At 47.7% G+C, this 19,802-nt stretch overlaps 6 protein-coding genes across 6 annotated transcripts; 4 read left to right on the top strand and 2 right to left on the bottom strand.

Moving 5' to 3' along the window:
* Window positions 1-83: 83 nt before the first annotated feature.
* Window positions 84-1,157, top strand: Asppvi_001319 (Bax Inhibitor family protein; the record flags this gene model as incomplete). The annotated part of the gene is made up of 2 exons (XM_043297616.1): window positions 84-616; window positions 674-1,157. 2 exons carry the CDS (start codon window positions 84-86, stop codon window positions 1,155-1,157), a joined length of 1,017 nt encoding a protein of 338 aa, XP_043153551.1.
* A 496-nt stretch (window positions 1,158-1,653) lies between these two features.
* Window positions 1,654-3,246, bottom strand: Asppvi_001318 (alpha-amylase; the record flags this gene model as incomplete). Its single annotated transcript, XM_043297615.1, has 2 exons — window positions 1,654-2,292; window positions 2,356-3,246. The coding sequence occupies 2 exons, from the start codon at window positions 3,244-3,246 to the stop codon at window positions 1,654-1,656; spliced, it is 1,530 nt and encodes a 509-aa protein (XP_043153550.1).
* Window positions 3,247-5,243: 1,997 nt separating this feature from the next.
* On the bottom strand, window positions 5,244-5,852 carry Asppvi_001317 (uncharacterized protein; the record flags this gene model as incomplete). The annotated part of the gene is made up of 1 exon (XM_043297614.1): window positions 5,244-5,852. One exon carries the CDS (start codon window positions 5,850-5,852, stop codon window positions 5,244-5,246), a length of 609 nt encoding a protein of 202 aa, XP_043153549.1.
* Window positions 5,853-7,107: 1,255 nt separating this feature from the next.
* Asppvi_001316 (RBM8 family RNA-binding protein) lies at window positions 7,108-7,685 on the top strand (the record flags this gene model as incomplete). The annotated part of the gene is made up of 2 exons (XM_043297613.1): window positions 7,108-7,353; window positions 7,455-7,685. 2 exons carry the CDS (start codon window positions 7,108-7,110, stop codon window positions 7,683-7,685), a joined length of 477 nt encoding a protein of 158 aa, XP_043153548.1.
* A 1,207-nt stretch (window positions 7,686-8,892) lies between these two features.
* Window positions 8,893-10,755, top strand: Asppvi_001315 (putative glycosyl hydrolase; the record flags this gene model as incomplete). The annotated part of the gene is made up of 1 exon (XM_043297612.1): window positions 8,893-10,755. One exon carries the CDS (start codon window positions 8,893-8,895, stop codon window positions 10,753-10,755), a length of 1,863 nt encoding a protein of 620 aa, XP_043153547.1.
* Window positions 10,756-17,364: 6,609 nt separating this feature from the next.
* On the top strand, window positions 17,365-17,937 carry Asppvi_001314 (short coiled-coil protein; the record flags this gene model as incomplete). Its single annotated transcript, XM_043297611.1, has 2 exons — window positions 17,365-17,684; window positions 17,751-17,937. 2 exons carry the CDS (start codon window positions 17,365-17,367, stop codon window positions 17,935-17,937), a joined length of 507 nt encoding a protein of 168 aa, XP_043153546.1.
* Window positions 17,938-19,802: the final 1,865 nt, after the last annotated feature.

The raw sequence follows: 19,802 nt of genomic DNA, 5'->3' as shown, positions 1-19,802 counted from the left end.
CATCTCTCCTACTTTGAGCCATCACCGTCATTGCTCACCATCACAGCTCGCATCATCATAGCTTTGGTACATTCATTCCAGTCATGGCGTTCTTTCTAAGGCGCCCCTTCGCCGTTCCGACGGCTCTTCGTCAAGCCCCTAAGGCTGCGAACACCGCTCGCTTCATCCACAACTCACCCATCAAGCCCGTTCAGTCGAAGCCTCTAAGTCCCTGCTCGTCCTCGATCTTCGCACCGTCCAGGCAGACTTTCCGGAATGCCTTCCGCCGCACGTACATGCAGCCCTCCTACGGTACAGCTCAGCAGCGTGGCGACCTCACCCAGCGCCTGCTCTACGGTGCGGCCATTGTGGGTGGCACTATCATGGCTACGAACTTCATCTTCAACCGTGAAACAAGAGAGGATGGCGGAATGCCTCACTACGAGCGAAGTTATCTGAATGAAACTTTCATGCACACCGGACTTGGTATTGGTATTATTGGTATCGCCGCTAGAGCTTTGCATATGAATGGATGGTCTTATCGTTTGATGGCCACCAACCCTTGGCTGGTTGCTGGTGTTGGTCTGGTTGCCAGCATGGGCACGATGTTCGGTACCTACTACACTTCTCCTGATAAGTAAGTTTTTCGAGTGTCTTTTCTTCTTTGTTGGGTGGTATACTGACGGATACTTAGCTACGTAATGAAGTATGGTCTCTGGGCTGCCTTCAACGTCACCCAGGCTGCGCTCCTCTCCCCTCTGATGTTCATGCACCCTGCCCTGCTCGCTCGTGCCGGTCTTTACACTGTTGGCATGATGGGTTCGATTGCGTTCGTCGGTGCCACCGCGAAGCAGGAGAAGTACCTCTACCTGGGTGCTCCTCTCCTCGCTGGTGTAACCATCGTTGCCCTTTCCGGCTTGGCTCCCCTCGTTATTCCCGCCACTGCCGCGCGTGCTCTGATGTGGTCCGAGAGGATTTGGTTGTACGGTGGTCTCGCTGTCTTCGGTGGCTTCACCCTGTATGACGTCCAGAAGGTTCTGCACCACGCTCGCTTGGCCGAAAGAGGACTTGTTCGCAGGGACGTCGTCAACGAGAGCATCAGCCTCGAGTTGGACTTCATCAACATCTTCGTCCGTATGGTGCAGATCTTGGCCATGCAGCGCAACAACCGGAAGTAAGCGTGATCTTGCTTTGAAGTGAAACATCGCACCTGGCCCGCATGGATCCAGCCAGGACCATAGAGCGAAGGAATCTGGTGCCTTCTGTCTCGGAATATCCAAGAGATTTTGTTAATTTGATAATTGGTTTATTGTTAAGAACTTGTTTTAAGGGTATATGGCTTTCGGGGAGTTTTCTGCTTTTTGCACCGCTAACGGCCAGGCATGGCATCTAGTCGGCATCCTATACCCTTTCTCTAGATCGGGTGTAGAAGGGTTTCACCACCGGAGTTTACACATTTTGGCATAGCTAGAAATAGTGGAAAGATAATCTCCACTCATATTAAGTGACATTAAGAAAAGGAGGAAAGCGATTTGCGAGCGACTCATTCTGTGCTAGATGAATTGTGGTATGCTTCCGATCACGTTTGAGCGTAAGAGGCTGCCTTGGGTACATCACACCTAGATTGGTTTGAAAGATCATATAACAAGTGTCTTCAGAGTAAACATTAAAAGGTCAACACCATAATATCAAACTTGAAATCATACAACCGATTAACAGTAGGCTCAAGGTAGGCCGATTCAAGCGTCTGCCACCCGAGGATTGCATCGTGTTCTTTTTCAAAGTAAGATATGTCGTTCCATTCGACCTCCCAAATCCGCATAGACCACTTCCTTCCATCATGTCAGCGGGGAAAAGGACCCGAGGCTCGCCCTTATCCATGCTGATCTTGAGAAGACCCATGTCATTAACCGAGTAGTTGGCGCAATTGAGCACATCCATGACCACAAATCCAGGTTGGTAGCCTATTGGCATGTCCAGCTCATATTTGCCGCTGTTTGTGCCTTGGGTTGACAAGACCATCACGAGTTGCCGGCCCTCGACGCCTTTGCGGAAGCCCATCTCGCTAGACCCCGTGTATATGGGGAAGGTCTGTGAGTCCACATACGCTGGATCGATTTGGGCTGCATGCTTGCGGATTCTGTTCAGTTTCGTGGCTAGTTGGTAAAGCGGAGCGTTGGTGTCGTAACCAGACAGCCATAAGGCTTCGCGGTTCTCCGGGTCGTTGGCGCCTGAGAAGTGTTGTTCTTGCCCTTGGTAGATCATCGGTATGCCGTCGAACAGCATCGTGAATGTTAGAACGTTCTTAGCAAGCTGCGCCAGTGTTAGCCTATCATCGGTTGACACTTGACAGGGTAACCTGAGTCGATGCCTTACCGCGATGTCATTCTTGAAGCTTGCAAATCGGGCGACGTCGTGGTTTTCCGAGAACGAACTTAGGGCCGTGACATCAGAACATGTCTGTTTCATGACCTCTACCTGATTGGTCAGAGAGCTTGTGTTGCCTTTCGTAAATGCCTCCAAGATGGAATAATAGATGGGATAATTTGGGACACTGGGGAGGTCATTTTGATATCCGCAGATCGTCTTCACGGATGGCTCGAAAACTTCGCCAGTAATGAAAGCGCCAGAAGCATTATGGAACAAGGGCAAGAAGCTTGGTGTAATATGCTTCGCTGCATCCAGACGTAGACCGTCGATTGAATACGTAGACACCATTTTCCTAATCCAGTCCATGAGCATGCTCTGAACTTGGCTATCTTCTGTCTTTAGATCTGGCAGGGGAACAACATCATCACCTGTCCAGCACATCTGCGCCAGTGGATAGTTGTCATAGTCGGTGATCTTGCAATATGGATGGAAGAATGTGGCATCATTGAATGGGCTGAGCGTTGAATAGTCAATGCTCGTTGCTGGGTTTCGTCCGTTGGTGATGTACGCCATGTTGTTGATGACAGTATCTACCATCAAATACATGCCCCGGTCATGAACAGCCTTGGCCAAGTCTAGCAGGTCCTGGTGAGTGCCAAAGTGTGGGTTTAGCGCATACATATCCTGGACCCAGTAACCGTGATAGGCTTCTCCGTACTGCACGCGTCCCTCGACATTCTGGACGATTGGGGAGATCATGATGGCGTCAAAGCCCATTCCTTGAATGTAATCGAGCTGTTGAATTGTGCCTCTCCAAGAACCACCGCAGCGTAGCCCTTCTGTGGTGTTGCATGGATGAGTGGTGGACCCATCCGTACGTGCAAATCTGTCTGTCATGGTCTGATAGATAGACCTGGACTTCCATGCACTTGTATCTGCAGCCAATGATACCGCGAGCAGATCAAGCCCTGCAGTGATGCAAAGCCACTGCAGGATTCGCAACGAGTATGACATTGCAGTAGAGATGGTCGGTTCAAGCAAGAGCGCCGGGATGAAATTACAACAGGATGAATAACAATGACGAAATGAAGGAATGTAGTAAGCAGACCCGAGACTACAGGACCGAATCTCTCTCCATGTAGATGCTGGGGAATTTTTTGGTATGGTTCAGTAACCTGCTGAACCCACGAGATCGTAGCGCTGAATCAGTATCGGAATGATTGTAGCAGCCTCTTGTAGGAAGCAATGACTCAAGATAGAAAGGAATGTATGGCCGAATCTGTCATTGACTACGGCAGCAACCAGAGACAAGGACTAACGAAAGACGGCCCTAAATCGATACCATGGGAATGAAGCATCTACCAATGGCAGACGCAGTGCCCAAAGAGCGAATGTGTAGAGTCTCTGAACAAGTGACTGAGAAGCAATGAGTGGATAAAAGAGAGACGTGATCAAAGCCTCATGTGAATTATAAAGAGAGCGACTGAGATTGGAAAGGAAACATAGGGCAGTAAGCTGAAAGTCATCTTGGGGAAGTAAAGAGTAGCAAGGCGAGGAGGAAGGGAGGAAATGAGATCGAGACAGGACGAGTATCTGTGCCTTATTTTTCCATGCATAGAGAGTTAAATTGCATCTCTATCCGCTGTTGAGTTCCAAGCTATAAGGAGACCTTCCATTTGCTGTTTAGCATCTGTCGATGATTTGTACGGTCTTGAGTCAAATGATTGTTCCCCCTGCATCCCTCCCTTTCGAATCTCCTATCAACTACATAAAATTAACACGCTCGAGGAGACAAGGGATACTCAGTCGGAATAGCGCATGGAGTTTATATCAGCCAACCAAGCATAATCCCCATTGTGTCAGCAACGACCAGCTTGAAAGCGGACCGCCGCCGGATATCGACGCTCTCTTTATTTTCCTTTTGCAAGCAGACGTTGTCACCGGATACTCGACAGGAGAGCATTTAGGCGTTTTGCACGAGGCTCAGAGCATGGCTTCACAACATGGAAAGCCTTCTAGAAGGAAGAACAGCTTGAACTGGGGCTACAACAGGTATTTTGCAACTCAGTAGACCAAGATATTGAATATACGACCCCAGAAACATCAATTGTCAGGTCGTAATACTAAGTTTGCAAGTTGTCTTACAGTCAGTTCAAGACATGCAAGGGCGGCATCAACAAAGGGAGGAAAGGGGGAGACACCAACTCTCTTAATCATCTTTTCATAAAATCGTATACTACAGCGTCCAGTAAACACGCGGATAAGTGCATTATGAGAGTTCGGCTTAAGTACTAGCTAAATAGAGCTGAGATGCAAATGTGTGGGATCCCAGTGGTGGTTGTCTTAGGAAAGCGTGACCGTTGCGGATCATTACTAGGTCTTCACTCTTCATCTCATGCCACATCACAACTTATCTTCTATACTTCCATCCCACCATCCATCGATGAAAACCCTAAATCCAGACTTGGACCTTTTCTCGAATTCCAGATCGAAGACAAAATCTATGCTTCGAGTTACTCTGATGAGGACGGTTAATTTCACAAAGGGAGGTTGTTCAATTGCTCCAAATATGGATTTCCCTGACTAGGGTTACACCAGGGAACATTGTGCAGTGTCTTCCGCGGAGAGAACCATCGATATCGTTCATTTCAATTAACCACAGTAACATCCACGATCGGGCTCAATCTGTCTAGTGTCGGTCAAGACTCTCATGTGTCGCGGTCAATGTTTCAAAAGTTGAGCTCCATCAAGGTCGTCAAGTGACGACTGCTCCCTTTCCTCCCACAAGAATATTGATCAAAACGGCATTGATAGCCTAACCCAAACCTCTCCCTTGAATTGTCCGATAATCCCAGGTACATGCCCATTGGGACATCTGCGCGGCATTTGCGCTGTCAGCCGCTCCACTCAGGGACGACTGTGTCAACCAGTTTTGCTTCAGCTACCTCGATTTCCTTCAATTCGGACTTCTCAGGCCACAATTCGCTTTCAATGACTTTCCAGTTCAAGCCCGCTATTCCTGGAGCTCCTGCCATGTTTACCAGGAGACACCACTGCTCTTTCGAAATCCTGTGGAAGGTTGCGAGAATGAGGGCCACTGTTTTCCACTCATGAATCCGTTTACCTGGCAGGAGGATTTCGATATTCTGCTCAGACCAGTCGCAGCAGTACACATCAGTGTACAGCTTGCTGTCTTCCATTGGCATGAATCCGAAATGTTTCACCCTCATCCGCATCTTATGTCCTTTGACGGCGCAGAGTGACTCTCTCACTCGTAGAGATAGCAAGAGCGAATTGTCGGCAAGGCCATGCATGTTGACGAAGTGGACGCTCTGCGCATCGATTTTCAGGTAAGTGACACGGAAGGTTTTGCGAGTCTTAGGATCCTTAGTTATCTCTCGTATGATCATGGTGTGCAAGATCAAGTCGAAGAACACATCGAGCTCGGAATCCGGCTGATGTAGCTCGCGAGTTTGGTTGGATTCAGAACCACGCAGGAACATTTTGATGCTCGGTGGTTTTTCTGGAGGCTTCTTAGGCTTTGGCTGGCAAGCACAGTTTGGATCGTTGCTGATGTCCGAAAGGGAAATCTGTCAGCGTTTCCACTAGGGACTTTGGCTACTTTGGACTGCGACTCACCATTGCATTTTGAATCAAGCTTTGACAAATTGATGAGAAGTATAGTTACTCCTCTTTCAAGAGTGATTCTGTAAAGTGAACACTGAGGAAAGGAAAGAACTGAGAGATGGGGGCCAGTGACGCGCTATGCTGCGCATCTGCCAAATAACAGTGGCAGGGCTCTATTCACTGTCCTCACACATCAGTACTCCAGTGAATTGACACCTAGGAGCTTAGGAACATCCCGTTAATACTCACCTCAGGCATCCATTGCATCTGGTCATAGACAGCTGATCATCGTCAGAAGCTTAGATATTGGCTAAGTCTATATGGGCCGTGAAAGCGCGATTCATTCGAGAAGGCCGAATTTATCATCACAACTTCAGAGAGCCTATCTAAACACTAAAGAAAAGTGCAAGTGCGTAGACATGCTGCTATTAAGCATGGAATCAATTACTTATAGAAGTTCTCTCTCTCTCGCAGCATTGGTCTTCCGAAGGCTCATGTACTCTTGTGCGAGACGGTAGGTAGATACTGGATTCCAGTCTTTGGGCTCAACACATACTTCAAATGATCCATCAATTGAAAAGATACTACGGCCATCGTCTTCAACTGCAGTCATAGCTCACCTAGAAGTAAAATATCATGGTCATTGAAACCACAACCTACTTCTTCAGAGAGCGTCTCTGCCATGCTTCGCTTAGCTTCTAGAGCCATTGCACAGCCTCGGATGCTTCTATTCATCCTGTATCCTCATTATCTATACTACAATTTACACCTGAATTCGCTGAGAGCCAGGACGCGATGTACATGGCCCGTCACAAAATGCGTCTCAGCAAAAGCTCCGAAGTTCATGCCATAGTTGCTCAAGATTGTTCAACGCTGAAGTAAACGCCGCAGAGTTACTGCGCATGTATCGACTCTCCCTAATTTCTTGACTGTATCATTGTAGGTTCATACTTCTCAAACTGAAGGATATCGCGCGATTACATAATCATCTCACCAATGGCGCCAAGCTTCCGCAATGTCAATTATATGGAAAGCTGCATCGCCAGAAGCGTTCTCTTGTTCCGATTCACATTTCTCGCCTTTCGGTCTTCGTTTGCTATCTTGAGACAACCTATTCTATATACAGTCAATATGTCAACAGAAATGGAAGTCGACGTCCCGCAAGAGGAGATCCCTCAGGGGCAATCTGGCGGCGGAGGTTCCGATCCTCGAACACAGGCGGGAGCCGTTGCAGTGCGCAGTATCGAAGGATGGATTATCATCGCAACCAACATTCATGAAGAGGCCTCCGAGGAAGACGTCACTGATCTTTTCGCTGAATATGGAGAAATCAAGAATTTCAGCCTGAATCTGGATCGCCGGACAGGCTATGTCAAGGTGAGCTGCGTCTTTCCTGCTCTGCACTTGGACCTCGCCCATTCCTACGTCGTTGGTTCCCGTCTCCATGGAAGTTGCTAACATTGCAATTTCTCTACTAGGGTTACGCATTGATTGAATATTCTACCCTCCCCGAGGCATCTGAAGCCATCAAAGCCCTCGACGGAGCCAAATTGCTCGACCAGACAATCCACGTCGACTATGCGTTTGTACGACCTCCTCCTTCCAACAAGGGCAAAGGCGGACCGCCAAAGGGCGGCCGCGGTGGACGTGGTCGCAGCAGGAGCCGCGACAGAAGCCGCAGCCCGGAAGCTGATAACGCAAGAGATTAAGCATGAACATTGCGATAAAAGAGCCTTCGGTCAAGGCGCATCCTCTCTCTTCTCTTTCACCTCTGATTTGCGATGGTCTGTGTTCGGATTGATCAAACGGTTTCGGGAATGACCAGATGATCTGGGACACAACACGTGTAGCTGCTGGTTGGGTTTGTCCCTATTGAGTCCCGGGGGCACATGAAAGTTCATTGTGCTTATATCGCCGGCATCATCTCTCCCGAGTCAACGCGCTATTTTGGACTGTGATCTATCCTTAGCCGGGGAGATAGTTGTCGGCACTGTGACCTATTTGCAGAATGGTAAGTATTTGCGCGTCCGGATTATTTCCAGTGCTCTTGCTAACACTCAGACAAGAAGATGCGACAGGAATGGCATTCAATCAACGAGATATCCCATAATCTCTTCCTAGGAATTTCCACGAGTTTTACATATAATTGAGCGTCTCATGTAATTGGTATCAGATGAGAGTTACTGGTATCAATCCTCGCCTGGGTCAGAGACTTATCTAGTCTGTCACCTGCCACACGAATTTCGTACTGAAGTAGAGGTCAGCCAGAAACAACGTAGCAAATATTACGAAGTTGGAGTCAGTGTGCTCAAGTATTGTCACAAGACCAATTGCCGCGCTGGGTCAGAGCGATATCCTCATGACGCTATCTACATATTGACTGCGTGATTGTCGTTTGAGATCAGAAGCCACCGAGTGGGGAAATCTCCAGTGTTGCAGCCATGGCACAAACAATCTATACTGGTGGACAGCTAGCAAGAGAGAGTTAATATGTCGTAGACTCAGTTTCGAGTCATCTTGAACCCTGAGACGCTAAATGTAGAGACACCAAGCGTGGGTCAGCTGGACCGGATTCGCCAGGTGAAGGAATGAAAAGCCAAAACCTGGAAGCCGCACGACGGAGATTTCCCCGCAATCCAATCAACCACCTTATCGTCAAAGAACCTCCCTCCCATGCTGCAAGTCCATAGCCATCGACATCTTATTCCAGCGATACTATTGCACGGCATGGCATGACATATTCCTTATTGTCCTCGATTGGTCGCTGGTCGCCTTTTGTGGTCCTCATCGTCTACTTTGTCTATAGACTCCGCATATACTCTCTTTGATTCACTGGGTTCCCGCCGTTGACCGCGAGACTGCTGCTTATCGATCATTCAAGCATTCTGTCGATGACCGAGGTGCAACTCAGGCAAGATGGTTTTACCTATATTGTTATTTCTATCTCTTTGTGCTCTATTTATAAAATCTGGGGCCATTGCGCTGGCGCAAGTGCCTCAGGACGTCCTTTCCCCGCAGCGACCAGTTCCTCAGCAGTCAACGGTGCCCGGGACATCATCTGAAGAATGGCCTTTGACGCCCCCAGGTCTGATCGGAGAGACAGAAGATTCCATTCGCAGCACGCTGCGGGATCTTGTGGATGCTTTGAATGTGATGCAAGAGGAGTATTTTGAGTTGTGGCAGGGAAAATGGCCGACTGCGATTGACTGGACGGCTGCTGTCCTGGGGACTCATGTCTCCGCTACCCTCTCGTCGCTGACTTCCACCGTGGGCGATGTTCTGCTCTCAACTCTTTCTGCGGACACCGAAGATACTGAGGGAGAATCCCAGACCGCCATTCAACGCTCACTGGCGTTTGAGAACTTTATCAACCACTTCTTCCATCATACCTCTGCATTCTACTACGGCGAAGATGCGATTTCTCTGAGAGGGCAAGCTTATGACGACATGCTTTGGGTTGTACTGGAATGGCTGGAGAACATCAAGTTTCAGGTTCTACATTCCGAGTTGCACTACGATCGGTCGAACGCGACCACAAAGCATCGCTGGCATGGAGTTCAGTATCAGATTCCAGCGGCACATCGAGCGCGACTCTTCCACGAGCTTGCGTCCAGTGGATGGGACCGCTCGCTCTGTGGAGGCGGGATGATCTGGAGTCCGTATCTAGGTCCTTACAAGAACGCAATCACGAACGAGCTCTACATATCTGCCAATATTGGAATGTATCTTTACCATCCTGGAGATGTAATCAGTTCGCCCTTCGCTTCGGCCTCAGTAACTAGCGAAGTTGCGTCAGATGGATATCCTCACAATCCTGCTCATCTGCAAGCTGCCATCGAGGGTTATGAATGGCTCAAGTCATCGAACATGATAGGCGTCGGCGGTCTGTATGCAGACGGGTTTCACATTAGTGGCTGGCGGAGCGAAACACAACCTGGTACGCGCAGATGTGATATTCTCAACCCGATGGTATACACGTACAACCAGGGAGTCATTCTCAGCGGACTCAGGGGCCTCTGGCTTGCAACTGCATCGCAGGATTACCTGCAAGACGGGCACGAACTCGTTCGGAAGGTCATCCGTGCTACCGGGTGGCCCAACAAAGACGACAGGGAGTGGGCTGGCGTTGGTCGCGGTGGCGTGCTTGAAGACGCCTGCGACTCTTCTGGCAGCTGCTCTCAGGATGGGCAAACTTTCAAGGGTATATTCTTCCACCATCTCACCGAATTCTGCCGGCCTATATATCCGCAAGAGGAGCGATTCTTGGCCGCTGCGAATCGGACGTCGGAAACCGAGGACAAAGATTGGGAGCATGTTTATGCGTGGCATTTTGCCAGATGCCGGGCCTATCGACCCTGGATCGAGCACAACGCAAATGCTGCCCTTCTTACGAGGAATGACGACGGCAAGTTTGGCATGTGGTGGGGCAGACGATATCGTGTACTGGATGATGCTATTCTCGATCAAAGCCCTTTGCCTCCTGGCGCGGTCGATTATAAGAATTACGGCAATATAGGCGAAGGGTGGTCTAAGGAGCAAATTGGTGCGCTGCGTGGCCGTCCGTCCTGGTCCGCTAGCAGTGCAGAGAAGCTAGAGTCCTCGGATCAACGACAGGCATCGAGAGAGACATGGATTTGGTCGAATAGGCCGACGTTGGCCGAGGTCAGGTCGAAGGACTATAATGACCGAGGGCGAGGACGTACTGTTGAAACACAGTCAGGCGGCATCGCTGTGTTGCGCGCTCTGTATCAGTGGAAAACGACCGCATCGTTGTCGTAGCAAGGACTGCTAGAATTAGCAATTGTTTTAGTGAATACACCCATTTGCGACCCAGAATCGTTTCTCCAACATCCTGTCCACTAGTCGTCCGACAGCTCTAGAAGTGATGTCTGCTCCTCTGTAGTTGATCAGAAAGGACGTGTGGTTACATTAAGTATTCAGGGACTTGATCGATTATCTGGTTGATCAATTGATTTATATGATGGCAAGCCAAGACAGGACTAATGGACTGGACCGACATGCCGAAACAGCTGAGATAGAACCCCTGCGAGCTTCTAAAGCTATCCTGTCCCATAGTCCGCAAGGTACGGAGTAGACTGAACGCGTACCATTTGTATCCCAACCAGAAGTAGACCATCAAATATTAGGGTCATACGAATGGCCATGTTAGGCGTGCGGAATCCCTGACATTTACAGCTAAAAGCAAACATGCTAGGCCCTGGACACTCCGTTACATCCTGGCGCTGTCCTGCATCAAGCAAGCAGTGACGCTTTTTAATGGACATGGATCTTATCCAACCCCCTCTCGTCCTCAGACCCACGATCTCACCCACCAGGCGCTCATACCACGGTAGTGACGTGCATCCTATCAGTGAAGCCCGCGAATAGCAGCTGCAATTTGCCCAGTTGACAGATGATTGGATTTGATTAGATTGTCTGTCATTGGATTATGGTCTTTCGAGGAAAGAGGTCAGTATAGTCCAACAAACCACGTACCTACCTAGTACCTAAGCTTGATTATGCATCCATAGTACAGATTAGCGCTTACAGCTAGTTAGACTACTGATGGGAGGGGCGGGGGAAGTCCTTGAATGGTGAAGCATCAGCCGTAGCGTTGACCTCGTGAAGAGGAACGAGGACTTCCTTTATCCACAGCATGATCGGTTTGCTATCCCGCCAGACATGAGACGGGCTGCGGAGTGGCTCAGGCCCAGGTTACGGGTGTATCGTTGACCGCTGCTTTCTTTTCTGGCGTCATGGCATGATGACAGCCATTCTGGCAATGACCAGATTGCCATGTTCGTAGTTGGGATCTACGGATAGAGAGATTCAGGGCGGCGTCCAGTGTCCACATGAGGAGAACCCAAAGTTACGAGACTGCGGACTTAGATAACGCCAAGTCAGAGCCTAGGATACTTTGTGGCCGTGAGGCTTGCAGCCGCATGGCACTAGAGATGTGGGCGGCGCAGGGTGGGAGGGGAAGCCGTTAATCTGTCTCAGAGTCTCTGTCACTAAGCTATCTAGTCCGTAGTAGATATCCAACAAGGCTTGTCGGTATGAATGCTTATGCCAAGGGTGGACTTAACCCTTAATGACGCCAACGGAGATGATGATGACGGTGGTGAAGCAAGTCTCGTATTTCTTCGGGCTTTTTGACGTGGACTGTGATGCCTCGCGGGAACAACTTCAGGACGGACCGGTGGACACTGTACATTGCACAGCAGACGGTACGGAGCAGAATAGACACGGGAAAGATTGTTAACTTCTCCGGAGAGTTCAAATTGGAGAATCAGCACTTGGATGAACATACGGATGCCCACCTGGCGGGTAGAGGGACAAATCATCTCTACGCGAGCAACTGACGATCAGCAGTTCTTTATCGTGATGTTCAGGATCGGCTGCCAGAGTACTTCTTACAGGCCAACCCTTTTGGACTGGGTTTTCCGATAGTCTTCCTTGATTGAGATGACGGCAAACTCCGCAGAGGTAACCATGTAGTCTACAGTCTCTGTAAAACTTTTATGTCTTTCTGGCAGGACGATGAGATCTTTATCTGGACGATAATCATTCTTGCCCTGGTGCTAAGGCAGGTAAAGACACATTCGTCACAAATAATCGCAATTATAAGAGGTTCCTAGCAAATAGCAAATGAGCAGCACTTCGATGTTTGGTGTGGGGTTGAGTTATTAAATACTACCACCAATAAAAAAATAAAGATAAAATGGGACCCTAGCACATACCCCTGTCCTGTAGTGGGGTATAACAGTCACGCGGTAAACTACTCCTGATACCCTTACATACTCTGTACATACATGGATACCTAAGGTAAAAGGTACCTCTACCTAACGGAGTCGAGGATTTCAGCCGAGTTGTGCACTGGGAGACTGACTGACTTTGGGATAAACTACAGGAGGACAAGGTGAGGTATATACACTAGTGGTAGGGAGAAGTTCTTGACTTTTTGATATTTACAAAATAATAATGATCACCTGGTGGAACATTATCCATCAGACGTCAAATTTAGGCAAATACGTAATGCTCATTATCAGGCGAATCCGACCTTCATGACCATATCATTTTGTTGATTAGAGAACAGAATTGACAACTGGCAAGAAACATCTCCATAGGATCATCCAATATCCATGAACCCATCAATCCATAGTCGCACCTTCAGCAGGTCACAAGCCACCTTCATGGACGGTGATAACACATGCGACCTGGCGCTGATAGCCTGATGCGGGGGCGCGGTCGAGGAACATATTCAACTGGTTTTTTGGGTTTAAACACTCGGCCGGAGGAACAGGGCCTACACTCTCGTAAGTCGCATACCAGGACTACCGACTTAGATACCTAAGTTAATCATGTTACCATTCTACGGAGTACATCAATAGTTCCATAGCGGTACTTTGTTTACAATTCATGATACATCTGTCGTTGTGGAATGGCGCGTTACAATTGTCCACTCACTCCAGGGTGGACTGAATGCAATATGTGCCTATCTGAGGAGCCCAATTTGATACGAAAGAATCTTCAACATGTCTAGTGTCTTTGGCACCCTCTAAAACATTGGACGTTCTTTGATAATTTGAGTGCGCAAGTCCGCCATTATTATTACCGTACTATTACCGACCCATAAAGCCAAGTCAGACCCATTGGGTTATTTAACCCTCAAGCAGCGGAAGGCATCCGGCTCCAATCATGCAGAGTAGCACAACGTCCTTTCTTCCCTCCGTCGAAGCACCTTACTGCCACGAAACCTTAGCTCCGAAGGATGTGAACAGGAGCTGTCGAATTGGCCATTGATCCATTTGAACATTTCTGATTGGATTGGGTGATATTACCACCTAACCTACTGCTCACCATAATCCTCCCAAGTTCTTCCCTTGACTTGATTACTCGAGTTCACCGTCCATGTCAAACCAGGATTCATCACGGTTGTAATTTGTGCTGTGGTCCTCCCAAGCGCTAAATCAAAAGGGATACATGCACGGAGATGATTTACAGTACAATGACGTGATTGCCGTCATGGCGCCGATAGTTACCCTAAAAAGCTCAGCAATAATGGTGGACTTTCCCAGCGGCAACTTGAGCCCACCGCAAGGGGGCTATTCTTCGTAGTAGTTAGGCTAGTCAACCTCCCAGCACATGGAAGAGTTGGGAGAAAATTCTCTTTACCTTCCCGAAAAGAAATCCGTTTGTTTCGTCGGAGATTTAGTAGCCGTGTTGCATTTTCCTTGTGTTCTCTATCTTCATATTTGCTTTTTGTTGACCCTTTTTTTCCTCATTTGTTGATCAATGACGAGAAAGGCACAACGCACACGCTGTTTACTTCTCGATGCTTTGTTGGTCCACCACTGTGGTTGAGATGGGAGTTCATTTTCGAATACGGTTCTGCGCTGATGCCGCAGTAGCTAAGTTAGAAGGCAATAAAAGCACGCTGTCGGTACGGAGTATTATTAGTAGTATGACAAAGTATGGGAATTCTTACATGCTCCATCTGCACGTCCAGTTCAAATATCAGATTTCAAACTTCAATCAGCAACACCTATATATGTTGGTAGAGTCGTGATACAAGGCCGAATGATGATTTTTTTGATCTTCGGATAGGCTCAACTGCATACAGTAATAATTTCTGTCTGTCCGTCTTTATTTGCCATCCATATACAGAGACACTTAGATTATACAAAGGGAATGACGATGATGGTTTGGTTAAATTGTAGAGTGTAGAATTAGATGTAGATAGGCTGTCAAGTGGTTCGATCTGAGTGGAGCGAATGTTTCCGACATGATCGGCGTGCTGTACATCCCTGCCGGTTTCACCTCCCTCCTAGTAAGGCGCAGCCATGGTTCCGTCAGAAAAATTGTCGAACCCACGGGAATGGATCATCCCTCTTGCTCTCAAACAATTTGTGATTCGGTAGAACATCACTGTTGGTCCTATAACTCGGTAAACAAAAACCCTCACCGTCTTGATTTCTTCGCCGAATGAGCGGTCATCCATGACTGAACACGATAATGTACAGTCAGACTGCAGGATAGCACAGTTTCGATGTTGAGAGCCTGAATAGAATGGTTGGATTCACTTAGTCCTCATGCTCATAGCTCAGATCCTGACCCTTTTCTTTGAATCGCTCATTATCATAGAGCATACTTTTCGCAGACTGGTGTACATCTGACATTGACAGTATCTTGCCGTGACTCGATCGTCATTGCATGACCGTGTCCCTCGAAGGCCCCATTGGACTCATTAGTATTACAATGGAAAAAAGGAGTTAGTTTCACCCCACCGATGGCTGCGAAGACTAAGTAGCATTCCTGTTCTTCCCCAGTTTCTCGTCTCGGCTACAGTGGCGATATGATTATGACCAGATTACCCGAAGTCAAGAGTCGCTACAGATGATCTAATGATCTACCTTTGTGATGTTCTTTTTTACGAAGACTTTCGTCATGTCAGCTGTGATTGAGGTAATCCTTCAGGGTCAGTAATTCATTTTCCCTGGTATATGCACTCATCCAGTCGATATACACCTTCATGGTGTTTAATTGCTTCATTTCTCCTGTGAAAAAATTACGCTGGATTGTGAGGATCATCCTCATTCCTCCGAGAGCCGAACTCTTCAGTAGTGGTACAAGACTGCAATTAGGGACAGAGTTGTACCTAGTCATTACGCCCCTTCTTTACCTCTAGGGGGTAGACTAGGTTAACGCTAACCGCTTTGGCACTAAGGGTAATCACTGACTGCGCTGTTTTGCTGGGAAAACTCACTAAAATCAGACTAAATGAGACTAATTCAAATAGGACGGTCGAATAGAGGAATCCACTAAGACCAGCCGCCCCCGCTAAATCCACTGGAACCACAACCAAACGGGGCGCCTCTTCACCGAAATTCCTACTGCCCTTGACCCTGTATCTCTATGCACGTATGACCATGCCAAATTCACTACCTCCTTTTAGCGGTATCAACTCCGTGGGTCTAACGATAAAAGGAATGCTAAAATCAAGTGGCGGCCACGAGTCTTCCAGCCTCTAACCTTATATAGTTAGGCACTTGTAACTCACAAGACTACCAATACCAGATTTAATTACTCCTTCCCGCCAAAAGTACCACTCCTTAGCTACTCTCCATAAGGTACAGGTTTCTACACTAGGACAGGTGTACGTACATCCTACGTAGGTGCTCCGTAGGTAGATATCCATACTCCTACACTGAGCACGCAGGCCAGGAGAATAATATTATTTATTATTTACTGTTACCATCTTTTTTTAAATCATTGTGTTATTTTATATTTTTATATTTTATATTTTATAAATATTAATTCTAATATTAATATTAAAATATTATTAATTGTTTACCAGTTACAAGCACCATCTCTACCCAGCTACCACACTTCTTCCTCCTTCTTGATACTTACCAGTAGTAATAATGAACACTACCACTACCTACAAACTGCTAACTAGCTTCTATTACGGAGTACCTCCTCTTCCTATTCACCAAGTAGTCTACCAGACAACTCACTATCTGCCTACCTACTCCGTACCAACCTACCAACTACTCCTACTCCATACCTAGAGTACTGTCAATCATTTTTGATTCTTTCTTCTTCTCTTTCCCTCTCCTCTCCTCGTCTTACTACATCGCTCCCGCCGCCCTCCTACTTACTCTGAAACTGTTTTCTCTTCGTTTCCTCAGATTAACTCCCCGCCGTTGTTGTTTTCGACATTGCCGCCAACGTACTTCACACCGTCCACCTTGTACCTCCTATCCACCCGTTTTCGGACTGCGACCGGGCCCCATTTCCACAAGCGCTTCTTGAACGCATCAAAACTGGGAACAGATTGAAAGAGAAGGAGGAATCGCTGGATTGACGGTCGACTCAGAGAACAATACTCTGAATTTTTTTCTATCCCGAGTTTCGGAAGCTCGACATCTTTCACTTACCCGATAACGCTCTCCCGAATCTCTCCCTGTCCATTTCTCCTGACTCGTTCCTGGGGTCACAACTCTCCTATTATTCAGCGTCTTTTCTCCCTTTTGTAGCATTGGACTTTCTCTCAATTCTCAATCTGTTCATTATCAAATTGCGGAAGGTCTTCGCTACTACTTTCAAAGAGACATTTGCTCACCTACCTGGTCCCGACAAACTACCTCGAGCGACGAACACAGATTTAATCTGAGTAAATCGCTGGAGGTAGTACCAAATATCGGTTCTCACACTGATCGTACTGGCGAAAGATTTCTGTTAGGCAGGAAACTTGAACGGTTGACAAGGCTATACCTTCACAGCCATTCTACGCGGATCATCAGTTTGCTTTTTCCTTGGGAAGCCACCGTCAACCCCCAAGGAACCGTTTAAAGTCAAACCCCCCGCCACCATTGCCGAAGTACCATGGCATCTACGTCGGATGTACACGGATCCTCGCCTGTTCCAAGTCTACCACAACCCCATGATACCGGTCGCGTACATATGTCCTCCCTCTCTTCCTCTTCTTCCATATCCGACGCAGAGAGTGAACGAAGGGGCCGTTCTGAACGCCCTCGAATGGCCAGTCGAAAGCCGAGTGCCTCAATTCTAGTGCCTCGCGATCATCCAGAAATCGAAATCGAAGAGGAAGAATTTCCCCCGGACGACGCTCGAGCCATGAGTCCGCGTCGCAATTCTGCTGATTTGGAGCGCTTGGGCAAGGAGGCAAGACAGACCTTACAGGAGTGAGTTTACCCATACACCACCAGGGTGGGAATAGTACCGTGCTAATCTCTTGTTTCATAATCTAGACAAGCGAAAGCACTCCAATCCTCTCTTCAAGCTCTTGCAGAACGTATTGAGGCGGTCAAATCTGATCATGACAAACTCGAAAGCGAGAATAAATTCCTACAAGACTATATCGGCGGACTTACTCGCAACATGACCAAGACCGAGTTGACGAGATCGAGTACCAAAGTCAAGAGATCGCATAAATAACGCGTGCGCCAGTTTAAACCCCCAAGCCGACAAGATCAGAGACCTCGGCGATCGGGCAATATGATGTCGAGAAGATTCATGCCCAGGGCATGCTGAATTTCGGCTTACATCGACCTCTGTCCATCTACACTTCCTCCACACTTCGATCGATACTACACAACATCTTTACTGGCTGGATAACAGTTTGCGACCTAGATGAGTCACAGAAAGCCACTTTACCATTACGACAGTAACAGAATATCTACGCAAATGGGGTTCCAGCGGCTGCAGACCTGCAACCTACATTATTGACAACATTGTTCAATCTCCAATATCGGTTGCCTTATCGAAATTGTCTGAAGGTCCTTCAAGCGGTCTCGGTTCATCGTGGCACCTACCATTACTCAAAACAACAAATCTAACAAACCATGACGTTTTCAAATCAAGCGGCGATCAAGCCCTCTGTACAACAACGCCCTTCTTCGAACAACAAATCAAAGACTGCAGGTGATAATGTCCATGTGATATGCCCAAGGGAGAGAGAAAGTGTGACATCATAGCATGCCATGTGTTGCTATGGAATTCGTCCCGCCGCCTTGAGTCTTGCATGATTTTCGTCTCTATCCTTGCGGCTGATCTTGAGACATACCTCACCTACACTTTGCTGCCTTGCGTTGGGTTCGGATAACGACTCATTCCTTTCTCGGGCAGCCTTAACTTCATCCTGTCGATATTTCCGCTTCTACTTTTCTCCCCCTTTGCCTCATATTTTTTTTTTTCTCTTTCAGTTACCACGGTGGCCTAGTGTATTTTTGTGGCATAGCACGCTCGGCGTTTGGTTGTGGGATCATTAACCTAGACTTGAATGACTTTGGAGCCGCACTGGGACGCATTTGATCTCATGGTCAGCAAAAATAGCGGGAAAGCATTTTCATGGAGCAGCCAATGAGGTTTTCATTTACTTTTCGCGTGTACATTTGTCCCGATGGCTGTGTTTGTTTGTTTGGCTCTGAAAGACATTTGCTTTACCATACCCAGGGGCGCACAGTTTGATATTAGTTAGTATGAATGAATTGAGTTCAATATCAAACTTCCATCTTCGGCGTGCCGTCACCACAAAAGGACTCTGGGAATCAATCAAGCTGGCATTCTTTCCCCTGGCAAGAGGCATTTATTTTTACAACCAGACTTAAGTTCTCGGTGCCTGAACTCATGCTTCATACTGGTATACCGAGGTGATCGACGCAGTATATCAAGCCACCCACTCTAGTATCCTAGTTTTTCTACTCTGTACCAAAGTACGAAAATCCCAAACGCCACATGCCACTATCAGACTCCCACATACTAGTAAGATCTAACCGCTATAGCCAAGATCCAGTGGCGCAGATCCATATAATGCGTGCATCTTAAAATACCAGTATAGACTCTAGTACGGACTAAATCATCTATCTAGAGACAATATGCATTTGCAAACTTGACCCATAATACACGCCCCTAGTACGGAGTACCTACTCCCACCCTCGCCACCACGCAGAGACATCACAGCAGACGCAAGGCAAATCAAGACAAACGCCATCGACTTCGCCTTCTTGTAGGATACCAAGCTGCACGAAAAAGAAACAAAGCCAAAAAATAGAGAGGAACAATGACATCATTTTCAAACACGCACGTCCTATGGCAGGTGAGCATCGTCATATTCTGTACGTAACAGGGGTACTTCTCTAATACCTCTGATGAACTTAACAGATCCATAATGATCTACCATAACAGTAGACGCATGACAGGTGTGGCAAATGTGGCTAAGCATGGATATCCTACAGAATAGCTCTCTTTGTAGTATGTACAGGGGCAGGCTGAGATTAAGGATGGCTTGGGGGCACGCCGCA

The sequence above is a fragment of the Aspergillus pseudoviridinutans genome (assembly GCF_018340605.1).
Source record: "Aspergillus pseudoviridinutans IFM 55266 DNA, scaffold_1, whole genome shotgun sequence".
Lineage (NCBI taxonomy): Eukaryota > Fungi > Ascomycota > Eurotiomycetes > Eurotiales > Aspergillaceae > Aspergillus > Aspergillus pseudoviridinutans.
Note: the sequence above shows the minus strand (reverse complement) of the source record. Positions and strands in the feature narration are given on the sequence as shown.